General features: G+C 39.7%; 1 protein-coding gene across 2 annotated transcripts in view; it reads left to right on the top strand.

Annotated features, from left to right (window-relative positions):
* The first annotated feature begins 2,594 nt into the window (after nucleotides 1-2,594).
* lhx4 (LIM homeobox 4) overlaps nucleotides 2,595-20,079 on the top strand; it is a 37,252-nt gene continuing 19,767 nt past the window's right edge. Inside the window, exons 1-6 of one of the 2 annotated variants that reach the window (XM_034179680.1) lie at nucleotides 2,595-2,818; nucleotides 5,608-5,779; nucleotides 8,114-8,316; nucleotides 13,406-13,560; nucleotides 15,069-15,240; nucleotides 18,001-19,683. In XM_034179680.1, the coding sequence (XP_034035571.1) occupies nucleotides 2,740-2,818; nucleotides 5,608-5,779; nucleotides 8,114-8,316; nucleotides 13,406-13,560; nucleotides 15,069-15,240; nucleotides 18,001-18,389 (1,170 nt within the window). In that variant the 5' untranslated portion in view covers nucleotides 2,595-2,739 and the 3' untranslated portion in view covers nucleotides 18,390-19,683. Of the gene's footprint in view, nucleotides 2,819-5,607; nucleotides 5,780-8,113; nucleotides 8,317-13,405; nucleotides 13,561-15,068; nucleotides 15,241-18,000; nucleotides 19,684-20,079 lie in introns of those variants that run through there. The other variant, XR_004563013.1, reaches the window with a different exon arrangement.

The following is a 20,079-nucleotide window of genomic DNA, read 5'->3' as shown; positions in this document are numbered from 1 at the left end:
CAAAAACACTTCATTTGTTGTATGATTATTTTTTTAATAAATTGTGATTGTCCGGCCTGCAGGATGACCTCACACACCTGTGCGTATGGATGCGCGCGCGCGGTTATGATGCGTTTTTGTGTTTCTGATGCATCACGTGTCAGTGAAGTCGTCTGTTGAAATAGTAGATCTAATTAGAGGTGAAGGGGTCAGAGGCGGAGGAGTGACCCTCTGTCTGAGTTATAGCCTCCACATTATTTTAAATATGCCTCGATCGTGTTGTGCGTTTATTTCTTTCATTACTTTCCTATTTTGATTTGGGATCATATTTGGCCTACATGCATACAGCAAATGCAACTCATTGGCAACCCAGTCTCACGGCAAGTCGTGATTCAGCAGCACGAAATATACATTAATCTATTGGTTCGTGATATTGTGACGAAAAATGCCTCATTTTCGTCATGGGAGCACGAAAAAACGCGTGAGACTGGGCTGCTCAATGGATATCATCAGTTCTTTTGCAAATATTATTTGTGCAATATTTCCTACATTGTGCACGTGGATTCTCTGTGTCACTGCATCACTATTTGAATAAAACAAACATTTATTGTCCCTGTCAAACACGTGCGCGCTCGCATCTTTTTCCCCTGCATTTTGCATCCATCAATTACTGTAATTGTGTTGCCTTTTGCTGACAAGTTAAGAGCATTTTGATCTGCATTGTTTTCCAGCGGGGGTCTGATTGCACAGTTTAGTAAATTAAATCATGTTGAAGCGAAAAAGTGCATAATGAGGATAAAGTAAGACACACGATGGATGGATGGATGGATGGATGGATGGATGGATGGATGGATGGATGGATGGATGGATGGATGGATGGATGGATGGATGGATGGATGGATGGATGGATGGATGGATGGATGGATGGACACCTGTCCCACAGACACTTTACTCTTGAAAAATTCCTGTAACATACCACATCCACTTTTATTTAATCAGCTTGATGTGTGTTTTCCTTTTACTAAATTACATTTGAAGCATTAAGCACACAGCTGGCCGGCTTATGGGATTGTGACTGCAAACACTATGCGACAATAGAACTATAAGTGCATATTTTTAAAAATAACCTACGGAAATACATAGGAGAATAAAACAGCATGATGAAACATAGAAACTGACCGGCATGTGCGTTAATTGTGTGAATCAAACGCACGCAAAATTGCAGATGTGCACAAACAGGAGAGTTTTGAAGGGAGGGGGGTGTTACTCAAATAATTTGGAATAATGCTTACTGGTAATTCATTTGCACATTTATGTTTTTTATTTGTTACAATTAGCTTCATGCCTTCCGAAAAAGGAGCAATAATAATAATAATAATAATAATAATAATGTATTATTATTATTATATTGAGAGGACATAGTAATATGAAGTAATGGTAGAATTGCATTTATTTATATTTATTTTATTGCTACAAATATATATTATATACCGTGTTAATTATGTATTCTATTTTATATTATGTTAAAATTGTAATATTTATACAATTATAATAAGAATTATTATTGTTGTTATTATTATTTATAGCTATTTTATATTACTTTATATTATATTATTGTATAGCTATTTATTTGTAGACTGCTGACAGTTAATATATATTTTAAAGATGACCAATTTACCCTAAGGCAGTTCTTTTACGACACACTTGTAGAACCTGTTTTGTGTGAGCTGCAGACATCCAGACATCCACCTGGGACTTCAGGCTGGTTGTTGATGGAACAGGTTGAGTCGGAGGTGGATGCGCCACTGTGCGCTTTCCTGTCCACGCTTGAAGTAAATTGGAAGCGAAGATTGAGTTCATCTAGCTTGAACCGGCGGCCCTCCCGGGGGGAATATCTTATCGGAGAGAGCAGCTCTGTCACGGCGTGGATAAAATGAACAGTGTCAGGAGGATCCGCTCCACACAAACAACCGAACCCGCGCGTCCTGCGCTCCCGCGTGCAGCTCCTCACGCGGAGGTGTGCAGAGGATGTGACTGACACACATGTGGTGTTTGTGTTTCTGCCACATTTGTGTTAGAAGTGTTTGAAGGCGGGAAAGACGCGCGTAAAATTGTGTTTGGAGATCTTCAATCTTCATATAACAGGTGGGCCGATCACAGAACTCTCACCTTGGGATTACATTAATGAATTTATTTGAATTGTTTCTCACAATCAGATCTTTATATTGGAAAAGAATCCACAGAGCCTTGTCCAAGCGTAACTGTTGCTCCTCTCCCCAGCCCGGCTGGGATCTCCTGCTGGCCCGGAGCCCCTCCGGGAGCCACTGCAGTGAGCTATTTATGTTCTCCACAAGACCAAGTCCCGCCTCTCTGGAGACATTTTTACACTCCTCTCCTTCTCTCCTTTCTCCTCCGCCGATCCTACACCTATGGAGGATGCTTTCCGCCTCGGGGGGCCTCCTCTTCCTGCGCTCCTATTGGCCCCCGTGTGAGCCTCTGCCGCGGTGACGTCAGACCCCGCCACCCCTGCAGCGCTGAATGGACCAGGCAGTCTGTCTGATCCACTCCAAAACAGCTCTGCACGCCACGGACAGTATCCCGGGAGGGATTTACCGGCATCACGGGAAAGAGCGCGCGGAGAAAGGCCTCTATCGAAGCCACGACCATCTTCAGCATCATCATCACCATTTTTCTCCAGGAGGCAGGACGGGGGAGTGCGCCCACCGTGTTGCGGGTGTATGCGCGTGCGTTTGGATCACGATGATGCAAAGTGCGGCGGTTCTACCGACGGAGAGTGCCGTAAAGAGTTTACCGGAGATCCTCGGAGTGCCACTGCAACGTAAGTCCACCAATGCACCTCCCGTTACGCGTGAAGAGTGACCTGTGCCGCAGACACCGCACGCACGGGGCTGGGGACGAGGACAGGAGACGTGTCACGTACAGGCCAACGTTCCATACGCAGAAAGACGTTTAGACAGTACGCATGCACTTGTGCAAAGGAAAAAAAAAAGGCTGCAGCACGGCGCAGTTTGCTCATCCGTTTATTTAAAGCCTAAATGTCGCACTCAGGTTCTGGCCTGAATTTTTGATTTTGTTCCTCGTGTTCTGTCAGGATGATGATCTTTTTCAGACATCTGTTAATTTGTAAACGAGCCCGCGTGGTCAAGAGATCAGACGCAGTTGTCATCACCCATCAAACACACTGACTCACTCACCTCTGAGCAAAACACCACATGTGCACAAGGACGGACACACGTGTTCCAAAACGAATAAAGCGCACGGAAAGCAGCGAAAATCGTTTGGTTCTGAGCATTAAAATAATCCGTAAATGCACCAAAAAACAAAAGAAACCTTCATTTATACAAAATATAGTTTTGCTCATTAATCACAAGTGGCCTAAAACGTGCAAATGTGTCGGAAAAAGAGAAATAATTAACAACAAAACGGGAACAAAAAGATGCCCATTCATTTTCAGCACTGAAATATGCAAGAATCAAAATAAAAAGACAAAAGTGTCGCCCGTTTACTATAACTGACAACAAAAAGCCACACAAAATTATAAAAAATGTGTTTTTTTTTTCGGGTCAATATGTTTAAACTTCATTAAAATACAAAATATACTGTTTTATGTTTCTATCTATCTATCTATCTATCTATCTATCTATCTATCTATCTATCTATCTATCTATCTATCTATCTATCTATCTATCTATCTATCTATCTATCTATCTATCTATCTATCTATCTATCTATCTATCTATCTATCTATCTATCTATCTATCTATCTATCTATCTATCTATCTATCTATCTATCTATCTATCTATCATTTTAAAGACTGACAGAGTGGATAAAGTTTGTGGTGTTCAGTCCATCCTCTGTGCTTCTGTTCATTTTGCACTTAATCTTGGATTCCAAAAGAAAAGGGAACATTTATCTTTTGCTCCCTGCTGACTCAGGGCACAAAACCTCAACCTGCAGACTATTAGTCGGGAATATAAAGTGTTTACTTCAGGCTAATGAACATAAATCCTCTGACAGCTGAAAATAGAGGAGTGTGCCAGACTTTACTTCCAATGCAAACTCAGCTGCACTTTGTCCCACACAGTTCGTGGCTTCATATGCGAAAAAGATGAAAGCAGTTTCTGTCTCCGCTTTTCTTTCAGCACTGCTGCTTACCTCCACATGCGTTCTCGTTTTCATGCACAGCTTCACACGTGCACCGATGATTACATTTTGAATTAATTCTTGATGTTTAATAATAATAATCTGCAGATTCGCTTATAACTGAAACGAAACAAAGCCAGTGTAAACGTGTGCAGGAATGCCCATCCATTCCTTTATATTTGTCTTTAGGTTTCGACTAAATCCAGATTTGCTATTTGAGTATTTTCTGTAATTTTTCTATATTATATTTTTTTAAACTCCACACCAAACAACGTGATCGATTAATGTGATATAGTTTTTGGTGATGAAAACGTGTTTTTATTTATTTATTTATTTATTTATTTTTATTGTCACTATTTGGTGTATTTTGTGATGTTTTCTTTTTTGCTTCTGATTTAAGATAAAAGCGACTATATATATATATATATATATATATATATATATATATATACGAGTCCTCGAAAGCTGTAGAACGTGCGCTCTTTGTTGTGCACGCGCTGCATTTCATATTAGGATTAGACGATTATATTAGGATTATTTTTTGGGATAACAGCTTTCCTCGTTTGAACCGAAATAAAATATAAAAAACAAACAACCCTTTCAAAACGCGTTTGGCTCGTGGAACACGCGTTCGCACAAATATTATTTCATTTCTGTAATTTCTCACAGAATACAACTGTAATGTTTACAATCAATCCTCCCATAAAGCATATTAACATATGTTGTTTCAAAAGAACATTTGCATTTATTCATACACTTAATTTGAATTCCTAATTTAATGCTGCCAGAGACTTTATATCAGGAAATTTAAAGGTAATTATCGTTTGTTTCCTCTGTTAGTTCTCTTTGTGTTTTCCGCAGTAACAACAATAGAATTGAGTTTTGATGTGCAGCACGCAGCAGGACTAACGCTTCCACTTTTGCTCGTAAAAACATTCAGAGACATGATCAAGCTTCGGCAGAACACAACTGGTCAACTTAATTAAGAAAAATCAATAAGGTGGTGCAGAAAAGTGCTGGAGCTCCGCGTTCAGCACCTCGGACAGCTCCACTGACCGTCCCACTCAGGGAGGCTTAAAAAAACAAAACTGTTTCTGACAGTAAGGTCGAACTTCTCATTAAATCACAGTCATTGCACTACTAGAAATCGTGATCCTTGTTTTATTTTTACTTTTTAAACCAAAGAGGATGCAAATAAACTGCATTAGAATGGTGGTTCAAAAAAGTCAGTGATTATTTAGGTTTTATAAACTCAAATACATAAGCAGAGCAAAATAAATACAAATTCTTTACATTCCATTTTTAAAAATTAAGAAATTTGCCTGTTTTGAGGAAATAAAAAGCAAATTCTAAAGCTTTCTGAGTCTGGTATCCTTGCATTCTGGATAAATGAAGCTCAGGTGTGTTCCTTTGAGCGTTTTGGGGTCTTGGTGCTGAATGTTTTCCTCTCCTGTCCTCTGCAGAGATCCCTCAGTGTGCCGGCTGCAGTCAGCACATCCTGGACAAGTTCATCCTCAAAGTGCTGGACAGACACTGGCACTCCAAGTGCCTGAAGTGTGCTGACTGTCACACACCACTGGCGGACAAATGTTTCTCCAGGGCAGGAAGCGTTTACTGCAAGGAGGATTTCTTCAAGTCAGTCTCTGCTTCTTCTTTGTTTCTTTCTTTCATTCATTCTTTCAATGACACAAGATATATTTGCACATTCATTTTCTCCATAAACCTGACTGGATGACCCACTGTTAACATTTTTGTACAAATAAACTTGCAAATTATTGAGCCAAGGTAATAATAATAATAATAATAATAATAATAATAATAACTACCACTATCATTTCAGATTGAATGAAGTAATTCATTCAGATGGAAAAAAGCCTGAATAATTCCTCTTCATATGGCAACTAACAGAAAGATACACTTGAAATTTACTAGTTAACAATAACGTCTTATGTTTTAATCTGTAATTACTTTAGCAATGATGAAGATCTGCTTCCGCATACTTTTTTAATAATTCACAATGTGTTAGAGTGTGAATGAGTACTGTGCAAAAATCACAGGCATGATAAAAAGCAATGCTGCTGATAAAGATAATATCAACTATTGTGCAAAAACAGGTTATCAGCATTAAAGACTAAACAAAATGAATATACTGCGTTTTGACATTTTATCTTTAAAATGGAATTATTTGGTTGAGCTGTCTCATGTGCTGATCAACTAATTATTCTTGGATAGTTACTGCATTTGTTGTCATTGTGGAATCACATTAGGCTGTAAACCCACAAAATAATCAGTTGTTATAAGGTTGGTTACTTTTTGAAGAAAATAGACACATTTAATTATTTTGTCTTTAATTAATTAGCTAGGATTTGTTAAATTAACCTGTGGAAATTTTAAATTCTATCTTTTACTGACATAGTAATTAAAAATTAAATGACATTTATGCAGAAACATGAGAATACTGAATATTTCCACAGGTATTGCAGATTATTAAACATACACTGAAAAAGTATTTTGGATTTACATGATTTATATATGTACATTGGTTGTTCATGATCAGAACGTGTCCAACTGACGTAATTGTTATCTGTATCTAATTGAGATAAATAAGAAAATATTCTGACCATGTGAATCAAATATACAATATTTAAATCTGACGATGTGTCCAGGGTGTCCCCTGCCTCTTGACCAATGCATGGTGGGATTGATAATCAGCTAGATGGGCATAGTGTGTGTGTGTGTGTGTGTGTGTGTGTGTGTGTGTGTGTGTGTGTGTGTGTGTGTGTGTGTGTGTGTGTGTGTGTGTGTGTGTGTGTGTGTGTGTGTGTGTGTGTGTGTGTGTGTGTGTGTGTGTGTGTGTGTGTGTGTGAGACAGCAATCTGTCCCCAGCTGCTGCTCAGTGGTCATTTGTTAATACGTATATTCCAATTTCCATATATGATGAGTGGATTTATTTGATTTCATCGTTTGTAAAATTTGTATTTTGAAGTTGTTAGGTTTTGCTGGTATTGTGAAAGTGAAAAACAGAATTCCTAAAGTACTATGCCACACAACCTGCTTTTCTTTCTTTCTTTCTTTTTTTCTTTCTTTCTTTCTTTGATTTGATTTCTGAGGTATTACAGAAGGAAACTGAGTTGACTTTAATCCAAAGCAGGATCATCAGATCCGGGCTTTTTACTAAATCCTGTTTGAAAGATTTTAATGCTCAAAGCATGAACGAGACCTAAAGAGCTCCAAGTCTGACTGAAAACTAACTGCGTTAGCTGGTCCGGGGGGACACCAGGGGGTTGTTTCCTGAGCAGAGAATGGAATGGAGAGAACACACACACACACACACACACACACACACACACACACACACACACACACACACACACACACACACACACACACACACACACACACACACACACATGCTGTTGTGATGTGGAAGCTTTTCACCTTTTTATTTTTATTTATTTCCATGGGTTAGCTGCATGATTTAAAGCCTCTCCTGAGTCAGTGTTTTATTGCTTCTCCTCAGAGAATGTTTATTGTACACCCCTCTCCTCCTCCTCCTTCTCTTCCTTTCCACTTTTCCATCTTCTTCCTCCTCTTTTTTGCCGCCTCTTCCTCCTCTACAACTCTCAGTACTTCATCTGCAAACACATAAGCATGCAAACATGCACACATGGTGCATTGATCCCGTCCATCCATCAGGCTGACGACGGGTCTATCGTTAAAAAATGCCTTCCAGTGCTGCGCTTTCTCTCTGCAACAACTGGAGATTCTATTAACACAAATACTGTGTCATCATTCCTGGCTGCAGTTGAAGAAATAGCTTGTCTAGCAAGTGAAATTTTAATGTCACTATCTCCATCACTATAAAATGGATAAAAATAGAACAGCAGCCAGCCCTGCTGGTGCTTTGAATGAAACAATTTAATGGCTGCTTTCTTCAGGTTTCTTTGCTCTCTGATTTTCCTCCTTCAGGCGTTTTGGAACAAAATGTGCATCATGCCAACAGGGGATCCCTCCTACACAGGTTGTGAGGAAGGCGCAGGACTTTGTGTATCACCTACACTGCTTTGCCTGCATCATGTGCAGCCGACAGCTGGCCACCGGGGACGAGTTTTACCTCATGGAAGATGGGAGGCTGGTGTGCAAAGTGGATTATGAGACAGCCAAACAGAATGGTTGGTACACCCCAGCAGATGCAAATTTAAATTATGTAAGAGTCACAGTCCAGGCTTTAGCATGTTTTCTATGAAAAATTAAAGAAAAAAATTACCCAAGAGATGTAAAGCTGAATCAAAGTTTCACTATGTCACTTTGAATATTGATTCGTGATGCATTTGCATCATAATTCCACAATTGAGAATTTCATAAACAGACCTATATAGGCTGCTGGTGCCGGTGCGTAAATCTCAATTATGTAGCATCAAGTGGACAACAGTTTATGACTCCCCCTGAATGGGATGTCAGTCTGATGCAGGTTACTTCCCCAGCTGAGGATGGTACACAGTAAAATCAACAGTGTTAGTGTTAGTTTTACAGCTGGGTGGACTGAGACAATGTAGATAAGTGTCTTGTCCAAAGGCACAAACAGGTGCTATGAGCAGGAATCAAATCCAGGCATACATGTTGGCAAGCCAGCTCCTTATCTGCTCAGCTGCCTTCTCTACAAATGTCTGCTAAACAGCCATCCTTGCTTAAAACAACAATAATTCTAATAATACTGACACAATTTCTAATTGAAATAATAATAATAGTAGTAGTAGTAGTAGTAGTAGTAGTAGTAGTAGTAGGATGAGGAGGAAGAGGAGTAAATGCCAGTAATATGAAAGAAAACAACAAAATATACATTTTTAAAAACCTTTTAAATAATAATAGCAGAATTGATGAGCACAAAATACATTTTAATTCCATCCCAAATATATGTCCATTATACATAAAATGTCATCTTATCTTAAGTCTTGCTTATTTAAGTTTTGATTGGATTACACAATAATTTTTTTTAAATTAATCCTTCCATTTTTAGAACTGCTTTTTTTAATACATTAAATTATTTATTCATTTATTTAAATCACAGTTCTTACCCTCACCATCAGATCAGGTGGAGTATGCGATGGTTTGTAACCTCAGTGGCTGTGAAGGTGGCTGAAGGCTGCAGCACGTCCTCAAACCCCAATCGTCTGGGATTTCCCAGCCATCAGACCAGATTAAGGATCTGTCAAGGCCCATGTGTTTGTTGGCGAGCAATGACATTCCCACATTAAACAAACCATCTTAAGATCGACCCCAGATGTCAATATCCCATCTGGGAATTGACCAAGACACAATTTTCCTCACCACTGAGGGATTGCCACAATGATATGTGGATCCTAAATATTAAGCAATAAATAATCTAGTTTAAATAAGTACAAACATTTCTGTTATGTAGTCTGTTGTACCAAAACCAGTAAGACTGTGAAATTTAGATTTCCTGGTCTGCACATTTTATTTGTACTTCAGATGTTAATTTAAGCTGTCCTTAAGAGCATTTTGCAAATGATTTTAGAGAGCTACATTGTATTATATTATTATTAGTTATATTCTAATAGCCAAGTGGCCTCTGTGTGTGTGTGTGTGTGTGTGTGTGTGTGTGTGTGTGTGTGTGTGTGTGTGTGTGTGTGTGTGTGTGTGTGTGTGTGTGTGTGTGTGTGTGTGTGTGTGTGTGTATGGCTCAATCACAGTGAAACCGGGGAGAGCTGACATTTGTTGTTTGGTATGCTTATGTATTTTGGGTCAAGAATGAACACTGTGAAAACAAAAAGTTGATAGGACAAATATATTTTGAGAAATTAGCAATTTTAGCTAATCGTTAAACAATGGACGTTGTGCTGCAATTCACCATGGGAGTTTGGGGTTTTGAGGTTTTAATGCTGTTATTACCTCCGCCAAGGAGGTTATGTTTTCGGCAGCGTCTGTTTGTTTGTTGGTTGGTTGGATTGTTAGCAGGATTACTCAAAAAATCCTTAACATAGTTCAATGAAGTTTTTTTTACCAGGGGTGAATCTTGGCCTAACTTAGAAGTCATTAAATTTTGGTAATGATCCGGAACATGATCTGGATCCAGTAATTTTTTTAAGGATTCTTTATCATTGCAGGATAGGGCCAATTTCAACATTTTTGCATCTAACTTCATGAAGACGAGTTACAAAGGCTGAACAAAAATTAAGTTACGACACAACAATTTAGCATTTGTTTCTCCTCATTGAATAAACTTATTAGAAAATAAAAAAACTTATGTATTTCATGCAGTTTCTCTTTATAAATACATTTGCTGAAGATCTAAGGATTTAACCCTCTGGGGCCGACACCGTTGTATACGACGGCTGAGACCAAGCTTTACTAAATTATAAATAACCTTTTAATGATATGAGATAGAAACTTACTTTTTTTTTTTTTTGCTGAAAAGTTAACTCCGCGGACTTTTGAGCCACCGTCCACCATCTTTGTACTCCTCATAGAAACTGTGTGATGACGTGAGCAATGAGAGTGTCCAATCGGAATTGGTTCACCGTCACATGGTTTTCCAAAATCTAATCGTAGGGCAGATTCACCTCACATGACACACCAAAGATTGTTTTTAGGAGTGATGTGTTACTAGTTTATTATAGTTTGCTGTGTGTTTTGAATAAATGTGTGTGGAAAATTATTTCCCGCTTTACTTTTTCCTTTCTTATTTCTGATTGTAAACCTGTATTAGACTTATAAAACACAACTATAGCATATATATTTTGAAAGTACAGGTTGTCCTGAAAAAAAAGAGACATAAAACTTGATTGTGGGATGCAGGGAGAGCTGTTAACAGCAATAATAAAACATTTATGCCAGGCAAGTGAACTGTCCAAAAAATGCCCTCAGACCCCAGAGGGTTAACCACTGAATCTGAAACATGAGGGTAGATGCGTGAAACGATGTGGAATAAGTCTCTTTGCCAAAGGGTATTCCATGTGACGTCAGTGACCCTATGGCCTTGGTGGAGGATTGCACTCTCCAAGTGCTTCTAGTTGTGGTTGATGTTAGTTTAACAGTGTTGTTAGTGATATTGATTTGTTGTGTTTTTGTAGTTCAATTGGTTGAGTCAGTTTAGATAACTATTATGTTGCTGCTACCATGAGTGAGTTAAGTGTCATGTTGGTACCATGAGTGAAATGCATATTGCTTTTAATGTCTTCTGCCACCATCTCTGTTTACCAGATTAAAATAATAATAATAATAAATTTTATTTATAACGCACTTTACATTTACAATAAAATCTCTAAGTGCTACAGCATAAAAATGAACAGAAACACATTAAAATTACACATTAAAAGCCTTTCTAAATAAAAAAATGTTTTAAGCTGCTTTTTAAAAGACTCCACAGACTGTGGTGCTCTCAGACATTGGGGCAGGGTGTTCCAGAGTTGTGGGGCAGCTGCCTGAAAAGATCTGTCGCCCATGGTGCGGAGCTTGGTCCGAGGTTGGCAGAGGCAATTTGAGTCAGTGGACCGGAGGTGTCGGGTGATGGTGTGTGGAGTGAAGAGCTCTGTCAGGTAGTCCGGGATGTGGCCATGGAGGCACTGGAAGGTCAGCAGGCAGATTTTGTAATCAATCCTGTGCTGGACTGGGCATTACAATAGTCTAGCCTGGAGGAGACAAAGGCGCAGACCAGCCTTTCAGCATCACTGAAGGAGAGGGAGGGGTGGAGCTTTGAAATGTTTCTAAGGTGAAAAAATGAGATTTTACAGAGGTGGTGGATATGATGATCAAAGGAGAAGGTGGGGTCAAACCTGACCCTGAGATTTGTTACACAGGAGGAGAAGGAGATGGAGTGGCCTGAAAATGAGATAGCTGTAATGGGGGAAGAGTGGCACTGATGTGGTGTGCCAACAAGGATGGCTTCTGTTTTGGTGCTGTTTAGCTGTAGGAAATTTCTTGTCATCCATGCCTTTATCTCCTTCAGGCAAGCTCTAAGTGTAGACAGAACAGTTGTTGGGAATGTGGGATTGGTTCGCAGGTAGAGTTGAGTATCATTGGCAAAGCATTGGAAGGAAATTCCATGCTTGCCGATGATGTGGACCCAGGGGGGAGCATATCGATGGTGTATAAGGTGGGGCCAAGAACGGACCCCTGAGGAACAAAAAGCTGTGCGTGAGTGCATGCATGTCTGTGTGTTGCGTCAAGGATAAATGGCGCCAAAACCAAACATTAATAGGTTTAATATTTTTAGAGAAGCAACATATATTAGTTAACAATACTGAACACTGGACATTGATATTTACATTCTGGACTCACACACCTATTCAGCAGGGGTTGGTAAATCATCTATATATTAAAAGCAAGAGGGCGTGTGTGCGTGCGTGGTTTTATTTAGTAAATTCAGTGTAAGTTGTAAATATGTTAAATAACAATAATGATAATAATTAATAACAGTAATAATGATAATTATTATAATGATGATAATAACAGTGTGTATATGATAACAAGACCTCAACAAGTTATAAATACATTAGGACAGTAAATTAACATTAAAAAATACATAATTAGCAAGAAATAAAAGAGCTGAATTCTTCTTCAAAAACTATTGAGGTCTAAGGTCTAAATCATTCTTGACTCACATGCAATTTCAAGTCATTATAGAAACTTTGCACAATTTATTACCACCCTTTAAAAATGTCAGCTACGTACTTTATAATCACTACCCAATCTAGAGCCTGTGGATCCCCACAGTCAACACGTTACTTATTATTATTAATATTATCATTAGTAGCAGCAGTCGTAGTGTTGAAAGATTTTCTAAATTGTATGCACCTGCATCCATCATTAATGCCATAGCAGTGCAAGTGAATCAGTGGGAAATGAGATGGACTACAAATATGTAAACCAGTGTTTGATTCTTTGGACAAGACACTGTATGAGTATTGTCTCTGTCCATCCTGCTGTACATTGGTACCGGGTTTGACACAACAGATGTGACTGTGTGTTTATTCTCTTTTTTTCTGATTTATTATGTAAAATGTAGTGAAGCTCTTACATGGTGGTGCCCCTGTAACTCTGTTCCTGTGTCACTCAGACTGCATATAGATTTATGTTCTGTGCTGCGAGGGACACATGCACAAGGACAATAATGCACTTCCATGCATGATCATCCACTTCATTTCACACACATAGACTCTGTACAAGGCTGAGTCCACTGCCTGATAAAGCCGCGTGGCCAAGGTTAGAAGAACTCAGTCATACTTTTGACGGTGCTTTCAGATGATTCAGAGGCGGGGACAAAGCGGCCGAGGACCACCATCACCGCCAAGCAGCTAGAGACTCTCAAAAGTGCCTACAAAAACTCACCCAAGCCGGCACGCCACGTCAGAGAGCAGCTTTCCTCGGAAACTGGACTGGACATGAGAGTCGTGCAGGTAGGACTTTTCTCTCTTCTTAATCACGTTCCTCACTCAGTCCAAAGTTGCTAACAATGACGTCATTGATTTGAGCCTTTTTAACCAAACCATATTTGCCAAAATGAAACAATATCACAAATGTTGAGTTCCCACATCTGGCTGAGGAAAACCTGAAATCTTCACATATATTACAGATGATGTAGTCAAAGTCCAGCCTTCAACTGAACGTCAGTTTATTGGAGCTCAGTTTCTGTCATCCTTTAAATCATCTTGACACTTTCTTTTTTAACTTTCATATTTATTTTTGACCTACCATCTAAAGTATGGCAGGAAAGATTAATGGAAAAGGGAGATTCAGATGAGGAATATCACTTGCAAGGGAACATCAGCTTAAACATTTTAGCCATGTGGTGTGTTTCTCTGTTGTGGACCTCAGGAACTTGAAAATAACAAGGACACACCCACTTTTCACCTGACTGTAGCAGGTAGATTGTGACTTTTAAGTAGAGCCCGACCGATATGGATTTTTTGAGGCCGATGCTGATAACGATATTTGGATGAAAAAAAATGCCGATAATCGATAAATCGGCTGATTTGCCGATAAATCAGCCGATATTATTTTTTTAAATGAATAAAATGTTCTTTTTTGGACCCTTAACAAAAAAGATATGAGCTAAAAGCTGAAGCTTTGTCCTCATATTGATTAACTTTATAACAGAAGAATTTTCAAGTTCAAAAAATTCAATCAAGAATTAAACCTTTGTGAAATTAGCAAATACATATCCTTAAAAAGAGTTGTGAAATACATCTGATCTTGTACCTCTTGTTGCTGTAACTTAGATATAGGTTCAGGATAAGGATGTAGATCCTTATAAACTTACTTGTATGCTTTTGTCAGCTGATCAGTGCAGTGTGACGGCGAACTACAGGGGCTGGTGATGAACACATTTAAGCAGGGGTGTAAGCAGCTCTCAGTTGAATGGAGTCAGAGTTCCATCTACTGGGCAAAAGGTGCAAGGACATTTTACATTGCCAACACAAACATTATTTCAGTAACTGTTCTGTTTATGAGAAATTATCGGCATTCTATGAGCAAAATTGTGGCCGATAGTGAGTACTTTGAAAAGTGTGTATATCGGCCAATATTATCGGCCGGCCGATATATCGGTCGGGCTCTACTTTTAAGAGCTGGGATAGACTGGTTGTCTGCCTGGGTAGTTGCCCATCCAGGACCAAAGATGGTTCCCTAGGGTGGTGGACAGAGTAACGCATGGCACCACAGCTAGATTATAAAAGGGTCATATTTCCACCTTTTCACCAATCTCAGGTTGAGTTTGTCCATATGCATCAGCTCTCTGATGCCTTTCATTCTTTACAATAACAAGTCCAGCTTTGAATTTATTGTTTTGCATCTGATGATTTAATATATTCTTGAGCAAATTCTTATACAGCAGTTCAAAAGAGGAACTGATGATACCGTTTCCCTTCTTCGTACAAATAAATTCCACTGGCTCTACTACTGTCAGGTGTGGTTCCAGAACCGGCGAGCAAAGGAAAAGCGCCTGAAGAAAGATGCTGGTCGGCACCGCTGGACTCAGTTTTATAAAAGTGTCAAACGCAGCCGGGGAGGAACTAAGGTGGAGAAGGAAAGCTCAGCCGACGATGCAGGACTCAGTGACAGTGAACTCAGCTTCAGAGGTACTTATTGTGAGCCAACCCACAACTGATCGAGCATCTATTATAGCTGAAGTCAAACAGTTTGTTATGAGAGGTGTCATTCATGCTGTCGTGGAACATGTGCAGCGGTAACTAACTGTCTCCTTACGGTAACTCACTTCCCACGATTCAAATCAGAGTGTTGTTCTCAGGCAGATTCAAAATGGCATCCTAATTTCACATTCCCATCACACCTCCCTGTGACTATACTGCCACGTCCCCCCGCCTCAGTGTGTTTCCGTGACAGAGCTTATTGGAAAAAGGAGAGCGGGTCCTTAGAGGGATGCAAACGACACTTTGGACGGCTCCACGTTATTTAATGTTTGCAAATCCTGTTTTGGGCAGTACTACAAAGTATTCAAGCCACGTTTAGAAAGAAAAGCATTTTTTATGAGAAATGAAAACATGGTGACAGAAACCCTATAAAGCATGCAAGGCTTTTAGTCAATTAGAGAGAAAGCTGTGTGGGGCATTGTTGTTATTGAAGCCACCCGGGGGAGAGATCGGGATGAAAACAAATATATGGCACTGCCGTATTATTTAGCAGTTTCTCCCGTTGCCTTGATACCTCAGCTATTGGTCCACTGGCAGTGGGTGGATATAGTTCAGCTAATCAGCTAACAGCTAATTAGCTAAGATAACTTTCTTGTGTGCAGATTAGCTTTTCAGCTAACTTTGAAAACCGCTAGCAGACAATTAACTTCCACTAAATTTCATTCTGCTAACATAAGGTCAGATAACTTTTTAAAAAATTAAGTTTAATAGTCAAAATATTCATAAACCATAAAATAAAAAAATTAAGTTTAATAGTCAAAATATTCATAAACCATAAAATAAATATGTACGAGGTCTGTGAGAAAAGTATCCGTCCTTATTATTTTTTTCAAAAACCATATGGATTTGAATCATGTGTGATTACATCAGACATGCTTGAACCCTCGTGGGCATGCGAGAGTTTTTTCACGCCTGTCGGTTACGTCATTCGCCTGTGGGCAGTCTTTGAGTGAGGAGTGGCCCACCCTCTCGTCGATTTTTTCATTGTTTAGGAATGGCTCAGAGACTGCTGCTTTGTTTGATAAAAAATTTTTCAAAACCTGTAAGGCACAACTGAGTGGACACCATTCGATAAATTCAGCTGGTTTTCGGTGAAAATTTTAATGGCTGATGAGAGATTTTGGAGTTTTACTGTCACCGTAAGGACGGCCCACAGCGCCTGACGGCGATCTGCGCTCCGAGGCGGCGGCGTCTCGCTGTTTCAAGCGATAATTTCAGGCTCTGTGGACCCAAGACGTCGTGAGATAACAAGAACTTTCAGAAGAATTTGGGATCAGGAGTTTATCCAGACATTCCACTGTTAAAGGAGATTTTGTAATGAAAGAACGTGCAGGCAGATTCGCATGTCACCTGAAAAACACCTCCGTTGGAAACCTTAACGGACAAGTTGGAACATGCCTAAGCTGTTAAACAATTTCTCAGATACTCACTTGTTGAAAGCCATTAAAAGCCGCCTGAATTTTACAAATGGTTTTCAACACGGAGGTGTTTTTCATGTCGCGGAGCAGAAGGATTTGCCACGTCGTCATGGATCCGACTCGGCAAATTCGTCCGCACGTTCTTTCATTACAAAATCTCCTTTAACAGTGGAATGTCCGGGTAAACTCCTGATGCCGGCTTCTTCTGAAACTTCTCTGTTCTCTGACGACGTCCTGGGTGAACAGAGCTTTAAATTAGGATGTTTTCAGCTCGAAACCGCCAGACGGACGCCACCTCCAACCGCGCTGCGCCGATCCGCTTTGTGGGCTGTGCTTAAAGCAGAAGAAACTGCACAACTGAAAAAGTATTGGTATCAGTATTGATATCGGTGATACTGGGCCTGTATTTCCTTGGTATCGGATCAATACCAAAATTCCCGGTATCGCCCACCTCTACTGTAAATGCTTCTGGGAAGCATTAGCATGGCTAAAAACCTTCAGCTTCGGGGGGGGGGGGGGGGCCGCTGGATCTTATAAAGTAATCGGATAAGCAAAATTGACACCACGCAAAGACAACAAGCGTCACCTTGAGGATATGTCAATCATCAATCAATCAATTTTTTTATATAGCGCCAAATCACAACAAACAGTTGCCCCAAGGCGCTTTATATTGTAAGGCAAGGCCATACAATAATTATGTAAAACCCCAACGGTCAAAACGACCCCCTGTGAACAAGCACTTGGCTACAGTGGGAAGGAATCAGGAGATATGTCGGAGCAAGAGGTCAAGCCAGAGTAAATTTGTTTTTTATTATTTGTTTGAATAAGCTATGTTGAATGGAAACTGGTCTTTAATTTCATTTAAATGTTTGTGTACATCTTCATCCTCACGTGACCTTGGCATGCTAAACCCTTTTGGGAACCTCCATATTTATGCAACAGCATGTTAAAATGTCAGCTGGTTTATTTTTCAAGGCTTTACAGCCAAAAAAACAAGCCAAAGATAAATTCTAAATGATAAAAGGTAGTAGTTAGCAGAACCTGTAACATTCTCTAAATGATTTGGTGGCTTATTTTAGCATTATCACAGTTAACCTTTCAGTTGGTAGATTAGCAGCTATCACAATGAAGATTTAGGTTATGTATACACACTACTGTCAACTGTTCTCCATGAAACCAACAGTGAATCTCACTCAGCTATCAGTCAGCAGCACTAGTGATGTATCAAAGCTTGATGCTAAGTGGCATTGTCCTTTTGTGTCCTCTACAGACGACCAGGTCCTGTCAGACTTGGGCCACACCAATGGGCTTTATGGGAGTGTTGGTGATGTCACCAACAGTGCGGTACTCAATGGCAGCTTCTCAGTCGAAGCAGCAGGGCAGCCGTACCACGACATCCGGTCAGGAAGTCCCTACGGCCTCCCTCAGTCACCGTCCTCCATTGCTTCGCTACCTGGCCACACTCCTCTTATTAACAACCTTGGCTTTAACATGGACAGTCTTGTGGCACAGGGGGGTTTGGGTGGTGTGGGACAGGCTCTAAGGGCCATGACGGGAGGCCCCACCTCAGATCTCTCCACGGGTAGCAGTACGGGATACCCCGACTTCCCGACCAGCCCTGCATCCTGGCTGGACGAGATGGACCATTCCCAGTTCTGATTCTGTTGACAGACTGTGGACAAAGTGACAGGGACAAAAAGAGAACAGACTCATGAGGCTTTTTACATTTCTTTCTGTTACTCCCCCTGGACCGGTGTGTTTTGTGATGGATGAGGAGAAAAAAGAGAAGAAGCCTGAATCTTTGACATTGTACTGGTCTGATCACTCACCAGAAACAAAAAAGCGATGAAGACTACTTTACCGACTGGAGTTAATTTGACTGAATGTTCCATCTTAATGCTACAATGCAACATTTGTATCAACGGAACTTTAGTTTTTCACTCTGACAATGAGACTGGATTATCAAGATGAAGTTCAGATGGAGGTTGGATTATACCCCATAGGGAGGAGGTGTCATCTCAACTCCCTAAAAACAGCTTGACCACAGGGTTGAAATCTAGATAAAAAGTCTCTCTAGACCCAGAAGATAACGGCATGCTCCAAATCCCTAATGAGTAGGGCTACTGTCCGGCTGTATCAAAGCCTTTACGTTGGCAACGCACTTTAGTCTCCTCTTCTTTTCTACAGAACGCAGAGAGAAAGAGGAGAGGCACAGGCACAAGGCAAAAACACAGTGTTCCATTGGGAGGGAAATTTACAAGAACAGTGGCACAAGTATGAATTTTGAAAAACATTTTTTTAATGAACTGATGAAGCATAAACACGTAAGTTATTTGGAAGTAGACGGTATTGGTCTGTCTGTCAAAGCTGATGTTTCCTCTGTTTGAATGGGCACAAGCTCATCTATATTTGTAGGTGCTTAACTTGTTCCTGCCCGTGTAAAACTGTCCTTTCCCGAGTGGAGAGTGAACGTCTGTCAGTGTTAAATTATCTGTTTCCGGACTCACGGGGATTCAAGCTGTCTGTTGGGGAGCAAATTTAGAATTCCAATCAACGTAATTACGATTCTTTTTTTTTTTGTTTTGTTTTTTGTATGACTGCACAAACAAAAACAAGGAGCTATTCTTTGTAAGCAGTTGTGGGCACAGCTAACCTAAAAGCTAGCTTCATTAACCACTTTTACGCTAACTGAAAAGGTAACCGCGATAATGCTAAACTGATAAACTGCTAAAATACTTAGCTGAAGCTACTGCTATGTTGTATTCTCTGACTTTAGCTTTGCCTTAGGTTTCTTTGGCTCTTCAACACTAACAAGAAAAAAAAACAGACCTAAAGAGATTAAATTTTAAGACTTTGTTGGGTAAAAATGGAAGTTCTCAAAAAGGTTTTAGCATGTCACGATCAGATGATGATGATCAAGATATACATATATAATTAAATAAACAAATGAAATTAAACACAGTACAGAATGTATTAAATAAATAAGAAATATTAAGAAACAAAAATACACATAGAAAGCAAATTTAATAACATAATTAATGTATTTGCTTGACGTCCTGCTGCTTTATCTTCTTTAGGTGTTACTTGTTACATTCTTGTGGCAATTTCATTGATTGGATTAGTGTGTAAGTTCCAACAGGTTTACAGGTTGACAAACATTTTTGACAGCTAAAGGTTTGTTTGTTTGTTTGTTTGTTTTACGTTTGCTGGTTTACGGTTAGCAGAACTAAATTTAGTTGAAGGTAATTGGTCTGCTACTGGTTTTTAAAGCTAGCAGAAAAGGTAATGAGTGAAAAAAAAAACTGTTAGCTTTGCTAATTAGCTGTTAGCTGAACTGTGCCCACTGCTG

The sequence above is a fragment of the Thalassophryne amazonica genome, chromosome 10 (genome assembly GCF_902500255.1).
Source record: "Thalassophryne amazonica chromosome 10, fThaAma1.1, whole genome shotgun sequence".
NCBI classification, from domain to species: Eukaryota; Metazoa; Chordata; class Actinopteri; order Batrachoidiformes; family Batrachoididae; genus Thalassophryne; species Thalassophryne amazonica.
The sequence above is the reverse complement of the archived record's forward strand: the minus strand, read 5'-3'. Positions and strand labels throughout refer to the sequence as shown.